The 9347-nt window shown below is 45.7% G+C and overlaps 1 protein-coding gene across 1 annotated transcript; it reads left to right on the forward strand.

Moving 5' to 3' along the window:
• The first annotated feature begins 3492 nt into the window (after positions 1-3492).
• LOC104575461 (uncharacterized) lies at positions 3493-5310 on the forward strand. The gene has a single exon (XM_010222807.2). The coding sequence runs from the start codon at positions 3502-3504 to the stop codon at positions 5293-5295; it is 1794 nt and encodes a 597-aa protein (XP_010221109.2). The 5' UTR covers positions 3493-3501; the 3' UTR covers positions 5296-5310.
• Positions 5311-9347: the final 4037 nt, after the last annotated feature.

Consider the following 9347-nt stretch of genomic DNA (forward strand, 5'->3'; position numbering starts at 1 on the left):
GGAAACTGGTCTGGAGGCTCAGCTTTTGCTGCCAATTTTAAACAAGCTTCTGACTAAGGAAAATGGAGAGCCTGGCTCACTCAGTTACAAAAACCATGGGGTATCAATTGCTTCTGACTGGTCCAATAAAAGTGAAAAGCATTTCACCTCCTTTTCCTGAACTCTTGTGGACACTAAGAATTCCCTTTATTGGGTACCCATCATTTCCAAACTGGGCTTAGGAAGAAACGATTTTGGAATTCTAACCCTGCTCCAACAACCCTGGCTATGAAGTTCTTCTGGGAATGAGCGTGGGGATTCCTGAGTCCATTTCAATAGTTTGAGCAGAATCTGGGTCTTGCACCATGGCATGTTTGGTCTTCTCTTTTCATCAAGCTCTGATTAGATTCATTCATGATTCTGTGATTAATATGTCTTCTTCCTTCACTGGAATGGGATACAAGTTGACATGTCCACCTTCCCCCAGAGATGTGGGAAAACCTGTGCCCCAAGAAACTGTCATGGTGGAGTAGCGTTCCCTCATGCTCCTAAAAACCTACCAGAGAAACAGGCTGGAGTAGAGCTTCCTGGTGGGTTTCTCAGCCTCTTTCTGCAAGTTCAGGTTTGGTAAAGTCTGGGAAAGTCACTTTTTTTTGTGAGGTCCTGTGAGATTCAGCAGCAGATGGTGCTCATCACTCTACCAAATCCAGACCACATGCCTCAATGTCCACCCTTGTATAATCTTCACAGTCTCTTTGTACTTTCACCGATCATTAAAAAGAAGCTCCTTTGTTGCTACCTGATCAGCACTCTCAGCTGCCGCCTCTTTCTATGGGTTTGCAGGCCACTGTGGACACAGAAACGCTCCTATAGTCTGGGATATACCACCTTTCCATTGGTGATGCGTCCTAAAGTGAGTCCCAAACATGAACAGCCCAGGAGGAAGGAAAGATGGTTGCAGCACTGCAGGCTATTTTCCTTCCTGCAGCAAAAAAATAAGCCAATGTTCTCAGCAGGGACAAGGCAGAAATGGCCTGATCCTGTCTCACTGGCATTCAGAGCAGCACAGGCAGGACCAGGGACTAAGACTTCTTCCAAGAACTACAATTCCCAGAAGGCAGTGCGAACCCGGGACCCATCCAGCTTCCCACAAATATAGTGGTCCAGAATAAAGACACACTGGGGAGAATTTCCCAACCTCTCCCTCCTTGCGAGCCTGCAAACACCATCGTGGCCGTGTGACAACTCCGTCTCGGTGGCGCACATCACGAGCATCCTCTCCATCTCCCGCTGCTCATTCAACCTCTGCACTTTGTCTCTGCTGAGCTTCACCCTTCCTCCGGTAGCTCTCACGGCGCTGACTTCCTTCAGGTCAGCCCAGCTCCCGGCACAACACAACTTGCAGCCAGGTCGTGAGCGCTCTAGTGCTGCTGGCTCCCCAGGAGGAGACAAACACCCAATGAGGACTAATGGCTCGCTCAGGTAAGATGCTCTCAGCCCAAATTATGACTATTTGCCCAGGCAGAGGAAATAAAGAAGCAGCAATTTCTTGAGATCTGACTCTCCCCTTGATTCAAACCCTAAGTCTGGGGGATTGCAGAGCTGGACGTAAAATCAGGATTTGAATCTGCAGGATCTGGATGCTGAAAAAAATAATGGAAAAAAATAAGAAGAATTTTCTTTTTTTCTTTTTTCTTTTTTTTTTTTACAGCGATTTGAGTTCAGAAATGTGTTCCTTTTGCCAAACTCAGAGGAGGCATTTGAAGCGCTGCTGTGAATTTGCTGTTCAGCAAGTTATTGTCTCAAAGGGGTGGCTCTGAACATCCAATATGCAGGGACAGGCCATCACACCAGCCTGTCCCAACTGCTACCGTGTCCAAGTGCATTGCTCAGAAAATTACCCAGGTTTGGCAGAAGGATCCTCAGTGGCAGGGGGGCCACCTCTGCAACCTGCTCAGAGGGTTAAACACCTTCCTCAGTAAAAATACGCCTTTGAATTCTTCCTTGGAGCCTGGCTGATGCTGAGGCTTTGTCTGATGAATTAAAACCCATTGCAGCTACCTGCCCCTTGAGAGGCGATCTCAGTTCTCCACAGGGTCTCCCCTATACTGGCAAACACTGGCCCCAGATCCAAGCATGTGTCCATTATCTTTCCTGACTCAGAGAAGTTCTGCTGTTGAGTTTTTTTCTCACCATTGGTTTCTGCAACCATGTAGTGAATTCAGCTGGGACAGAAGCACCGCTGCTCTTCTATCAGGGATCTTATTGGCTTCTGCGCCAATCCAGCTGGGTTAGCTGAAGAGAGAACGAGTGGAACAACCGAGGCCAAAATAGCTTTCCCTGTCTGCATCTTCATTTTCCACACTGATCCCTGTTATTTGAGGAATTATCTGAGGAGTGTACTGCTGCAAACTCACTGCATTATTTAGATAGTTATACAGCTTCTCCTTTAAAGATTTCCAAATCACCTATCCCATGCATAACTTGTGTTGATAGGCACCTTGGACATCCATATCTTTCTCCTCTTGGTCTTTCAGGCTCCTTCCAAACGGAACTCACAGTCCTGATAGGAGACAGTGTTTGTGCTTATGTAACACTGTCTAATGTAACACAGTGTTTAGAAAAAGTAGGAATGGAAATTATAGGTCCCAGACTATTGATCCAGCCTCCTGTGACAGGTTAAAGCTTCCCAGTCCTTAGTACTCCAGCTGAAAAATGAGAACAGCACTGACATGCCTGTCCCTGACAACACAAAAACAGTACACTGCAATTTTGCAAGGAATGCCAAGTTTGTTTGTTTGTTTGTTTTTCTAGGTTTGGAGAATTTTGGCTGCTCCACGGTCACTTTTCAGAAATGGGACTAGTTGCAACAGTTACTCCAAAATGCATTAACTAATTAGCCTGTTAATTTATAAATCTTCTCAACAGAAGGGCTGCTAAACCAGAGCGAGTTACACTGAACACAATTCACTAGAGGAGCTGTAGTACAGCCAAAACCATTGCGGGTCTGAGTATGTTACAGATTCTCCCCACAGACAGGGGAAATAATAATTAGTTTGTTCTAGCATCCTCTGTTGGGAGTGCAGCTTAGACTGTGGCTTCAAATGTCTTAGGTTCAGTCTCCAGTGTAGCAGCCAAGGTGACACCTATTGTGTTCACACAGTGCCTGATATTTGTGGAGAAGAAATAATGCCTCAATTTTCTCTTTATTTTTTTTTGCAGTCCAACAACTCAAGTTTCCGTAAGTGCCTGGGAACCTCCATAACAGGAGGTTAGAGAAACAGGAGATGGAGTTTAAAACATTATGTCTGCAGCTGAGATAAGAGGTGACTGAGAAATGAAGACGACCTACTCCTGGAGAACAGCAGCACCACCTTTTTGCTGTGGGGACCAAAGTGTATCCATTAACGTACATTTTGATGCTTGAGTGCTGATCATTTTCATATCCTCCCAGCTAGTCCATCCTCATAACACTGTGGCTTTTTCATACCTACTTGGCAGCCCTATCAGGGCAGTGCTGTCATGAAGAACGTGGATAAGCACATAGTGTTGAAGACTCACTTGTGTCTGGAATGTGGTAAATCCTTCAGCAAGAAGGGAAACCTGAAAAGGCACCAGGAGATCCACACAACAGAGGAGATCTTCACCTGCAGGGAATGTGGGAGGCACTTTACGACCCAGGGCCACCTCATGACCCATCAGAGCATCCATACAGGAGAGAGACCCTTCTGCTGTGGGGAGTGTGGGCGCTGCTTCCACCTGGAGAGATGCCTGGCTGCCCACCAGAAGACACACACCAAGGGTGGCCTCTTCCTTTGTGCCCACTGTGGGAAGAGCCTGAGCACGAAGATATACTTCAACATCCACATGCGGACCCACACAGAGAAGAGACCATTCACCTGCATGGAGTGTGGGAAGAGCTTTGTGAAGAAGGGGACACTCACTGCACACAAGGAAATCCACAAGCAAGAGAAGACCTTCAAATGTCCTGATTGCAGCAGGTGCTTTGGGCAAAGTGCCACGCTGCTGGCCCACCAGAAGATACATCTCCATGGGGGGCCCTTCATTTGCACAGAGTGTGGGAAGAGTTTGAGCACAAAGAGGTATTTCAACGTTCACCAGAGAAACCATGCTAAGCAAAAGCTGCTGGAGGGACACATCAATGGCATGCCTCTCCGGATCATCCAGATTAAAGAAGAGCCTGACTTGGCCTTCATGTTGGAGGACAATGTGTTGGAGAACATGTCCTGCAATGGAGAGGGAGCTCAGGAGTGTAGTATACCTAGAAACCTATCTAATCCAAAGAGGACTCCTTGGAAAATCCAGATGAAGGAAGAAACAGAACCAGTCATTGAAGGTGAAGTAAATATCCCTGCAATAGCCTGCCAAAAACTTTGTATCAAAGAAGACCCATCAGAAAACCCAGGCTACAGAAAACTCTTTGATCCAAAGAGCTCATTGATGACTTTATATGGAAGCCAAGTTAAAAAGGAAGGAGGTGCCCAGCATAAGAAAGAAGTCCCCACAGCTGGCAACCGAGTGCTCCAGGTGAAGGAAGAACCACAGGAAATCATTGAGTATGGGATCCCTTATGGGCAGGGAACAAACCTCAGTGACATTCAGAGGATCCAAATTAAAGAGGAAGCCAGTGTGGAAGCTGACCACTGGGAAAGATGGAGCCCAAAGAGGAAGCAGAAGAAATGCCTTCAGCCCACCAAAGAAGGGCTGCTGGAGATTCGAGAGCAAACCAAGTCCAAGAAACATCCCACAGCAAAGGGAGTTCCTAGAGGTGAACGGATATTCCCCTGTCCCGAGTGTGGGAAGAGTTTCAATCAGAAATCAAACCTGACCAGACACCAGAAGATTCACACAAGTGAGGGGCCATACAAGTGCAGTGAGTGCGGGGAGAGCTTTCGCATGAGCCGAAAGCTCATCCGACACCAAAGAGTCCACATAAGTGAGCCATTTAAATGCACTGAGTGTGGGAAGAGCTTCACACAGAGATCAAATCTGGTTCGGCACCAGAGTATCCATACCAAGGAGGAGCCCTACCAGTGTCCTGAGTGTGGGAAGACCTTCAACCAGAAGGCCAATCTCTTCCGACATCAAACAATCCACATTCGTATGGGACCTTGCAAATGCACCAAGTGTGGGAAATGCTTCCCCCAGAAGTGGCACCTCATTAAACACCAGCTGCTTCACTCCCGAGGTGGGGCCTACAAGTGCGAGGTGTGTGGGAAACACTATCGATTGAAGAAGTACCTGAGAAGGCATCAGAAAATCCACATACGGGAAGGATCTGTCCCACGCATGTAATGGGGGGAGGCCACAAGAAGCTATAGCAGTCCCAACCACAATGAGCACAGAGTGCTGAACCCTGACAAAATTGATGACAAGAGTTGATCCATCATGGTTCTCACATCTGGGCAAAAGGCCTTTTATGAAAGGGAATCTAAATAAATTCTGCTGATCTTATGTGTGTAGAAGCTATGCTGGAATTTAACCTGAGTGTGGTAGAGAGGGAAGAGCACTACTGGAAACCAGTCCTCTACAGTTGTTTTCTGAGGACCACCCGCAGGGTATCTCTGGTTCACAGCAGAGTACTTGAAGGTGGAGAGATCCTAGTAATAGGATGTCTGTCTCTCTAAAGCATTCAAAAATGCCCAAATTGTCTTGTATGGGCAAAACTTAGCCAAGGGACCTGGGAGGTATTTATTTTGATTATATCATAGTGTTTCTGAGAGAGCTGGAGAGCTTATCCCATATAATCAAGGGTTTAAAGTGAGAGCCTGCTCTGCTCTTCCCCCTCCTGTAGTCACACCTTCATCAATTAGGCTGATGGACCTGAATTGCTGGTCAATCTGGCTCTACAGTTTTGGGAGAGATAGTGACCAGCAAGTACTAAGCCTTGGGTGCTTCAAACAAGGCTCTCAATTTGGCTTAAGTCAAGCCCCTAAAACTAAGCTACACAAAATTAATGATTGTTTTCTAAAACTAGCCAAGAAGCCAGCAGATTGTATTCTGCCTTGTACCATCACAGCCCTACAGCCCAGGAGCAAACAAGAATTGTTTTTCTTAATATGAAGTGTTTTTACATCTTTGATGTCTCAGGAGCTGCCTTTGCCACTCAAGTCCCAAAGTCATCACTCACTTCACCAGCCTGGGATAAGAAGTTAACACTGGTGCTGATTCTTAACCAACTGCTTTAAGCCTTTTCCTGTGAAGCTCGTGGTTGGATTTTGACTTTGTTGGACATTATTCATGGAATTCAAAATAAGTAACTGAAATAGCTGAAAAGGGCTTCAAAATTTATGGACTTGAAGACTGGATACTGTTTCCTTGTTGGGGTGTTTTCCCATTCTCTTGCAGCTGTAAGTGGACTATGCATCTTTTCAAAAGCATGGACAATTCAGTGGTCTTTATTGCTTGCTGATAATGATTTTGCTTGAGTGTTCCCTGGCAAGTGAGATCTCTATACCTTGAAAGTCTCCAGGGAAGTAAAGCTATGGAGAGAGTCCATGATCCCCTGAGTCACTCCCAAAAATATCCCTGCAATGAATGGTTGGTTACACTGCTATGTAGCCATCAGGACATGGCAGAAAAAAGATGGATATTAGGGTTCAGCATGTTTCTGTAATACATAGGGTCCAAGAGGCAAGGGGTGAAACACTCCATGGTGAAGCAGTGCCTGTTAGAGCCACTGTGATGCTTTACAGGAAAGGAAAGCTCATCTCCATCCCCAAAGGACACACTGCCTACTTCTCCCACATGCTCCAAGGCTTCTGGAGGCATTTGAAAATCATGCAGCATGATTTTGGGCAACTACCTGCTGCAGCACCTCACACCCAAACTGCTGTTTGTTTTCATCACCTGCTCTGGAGCAGGCCAGTTTCCTATCCAAGCAGGGAAACTGAGTCACGAAGGGCAGAAAGAGAGCAGGACAAATTATACTTGAGCTTTGCCTTTGCCAACAGCTTGGGCACAGTTGTGTTCAGTTGTTTTGTTGTGATGACTCAAACCTAACACTGAGTACAACTGTAAAAGCCTAAAAGCACTGTAATTTTGATGTTTAGACTCCCTCAGCTTTCAAAAATTGTCAGTATGTAGCAAGCATTACCTGGAGGTGATTTCAAATGTCAAAATAAGCTCTGACTCAGTCTCTGAAGGAGCCTACCTTGGTCCATTGCCTATCCAAACCCTCGCCTATGAATCTTAGCCAAACTGACTGATATTACCCCCACATCTACCCCCCATCAAATCCCTCTGGTCAGGCAGAGACTCTTTTCTGGGGAGGAGAATGGAGACATATAAGGGAAAACAACAACTTTAAGACATGGTAGGAGAGCTCCAAGGGATAGCCTTGTCAGAAGAACTGGTCTGGGCAGTATGGTGGTTAGGTGCTTATCTGAAAGGATGGTAAACTGTGTTCCTCTGGAAAAATAGAGTCGAGCTCAACCAACAAAGCAAAACAACTTCTACACAGCTTGCTGAGGGGCAGAGGTACAGCAGAGCCCTTCAATGGGGAGAATGTAATCATCAGACGGGAGAGATTTATTTCCTTTACATTAACCTAGTTTAGTGACACTGAGATTTCTACCAGTGAGATGCAGTGTTATAGGAGGTTTTCCAGTTATATTGTTTCCTTTCACATAGGCAGAACGGTGAGTTGGTGTTAGTAGCTTTCCAGGACATCATTGGATGTTGCAACTTTGACTATGATCTGTTTGAGTATAGCAGTTTCTGTAGAAAATCAGGGCTGATAGTAATATCTCCTCAATAAAGTAAGTATTTAAAGAGCAAAATCAAAATGTATTTCTGTTTTTTCTTTTTTCATTAATTATCATTGAGCCAATCTCAATAATTTCTACCCATAATGAATCAGGAGAACAAAGTCAGAATGAGTTGCACACTACATGCATCAACCAGATGCACCTGGCTGGAGAAGATCCCTCCTGGCTGTGCTGACTGTATTGATCAGCTCTCCTCTGACTTTGCCAGGACATAAGGCTCCCATACATAAACCCTGGAGCTCCATTCAGTGGTCCACACACAGATACTGTGCAAAGTGCTCTAAGGAATCTGCACTAGGCTGGCAGGGAGTGCAGACCTGGAAATAGAAAGAAGATCTTCCTGTTAACATCCTCCTTCAGGTGCTGTCACAATATCTCAGACAGTGAGTTGTCATACTATGGCTTCCTCAAGGATCCCCCCAAAGACAAGACTCACAGGGGGATCAAGCTGCCATAGCTGGTGCCTACTGGTGATGGTCATGTTGATGATCATGACCCAGCTTTCACAGGTGTATTTTAAGGAAATTGAACAATGACAAATCCTCAACCTCCCTTGTAGGAAAATAACTTTCATCCTCTTCTCTCTAAACCCATTACAATGACTCTCAGATAACAATCAAAATCACTGCCTTATTCTCCACCGCATGGATTTTATACAGAACACCATGTCTGTAAGCATTCTCTGAGAAGCCTCAGTCAACAAGTGAAACACGATGACCAAAACATCTGATTTGACTTTCAAATCTCTATAGCAAATTCAGTGATGAGGTTGAAGCCAGTGCAGTTATATCAAAATAAAAGTGGTCTTAATGGAGAGACCTCCAAGCCCTGCTGACTTTTAAAAGGAAACTTTCCAGTGTTGCACAGTGGGTCAGGCAGGCCTTGTTATTCTGTTGTGGTCCTCCCTTCTAGCCATGCAAATTAATTCTGTGGATTTCAGGAAAAATTTGTCCTGATGACAAATTGAGACTTTTGAGATCATCTTTGAGTCATTGACTATTTCTGTATATCATCTTAGCCTTATTTCTGGTTCAAGCATTCAGGATGGCCTGTCTGAAGGAGAGATGGAGACAGTCTGTGTTATGTACACTTGTGCCTGATGGATGATCAGCATGTTGTGGTGTGGTGAGAATGACAGAGTGCCTGGGGCTAGAGCAAACATCTGCTGGGACGTAAGTGCCCTCGGATGTTTACTTTCGCCTTGAGAACATGACGGTTCCCGTGAGAACTCACTGGAGAATCCCAGGCTGCAAGGACCTTGGTGTCCTAACAGATGGGGAATGAAGCATAGGAAAAGAAGGGGGTGAAAACTGGGTGAGGTGAGAGTCAGGAACAAGACATACAGTGTCACTTACTACCACAGCAGGCTCACTTTCAGCTAGCAGCTTCCATGGGGAATGAGTCTTTATCTCCTGCCATCACCTTAGCCACATTTCATTCCACTTAGGAGTGGTATAGTGCTGTAGGATACCACCAGCAAGGGTCCAGGTGAGTGATGAGTGATCAAGTTGAATTGTCATTTAAGCAAGGCCCAGACCAAACCTCCACCTCCTGACCACAGTCCCCTGCTTCAAAAGG

The sequence above is a fragment of the Tinamus guttatus genome, unplaced genomic scaffold (genome assembly GCF_059628265.1).
Source record: "Tinamus guttatus ecotype Peru unplaced genomic scaffold, ASM5962826v1 Tinamus_guttatus_pri_ptg000599l, whole genome shotgun sequence".
Lineage (NCBI taxonomy): Eukaryota > Metazoa > Chordata > Aves > Tinamiformes > Tinamidae > Tinamus > Tinamus guttatus.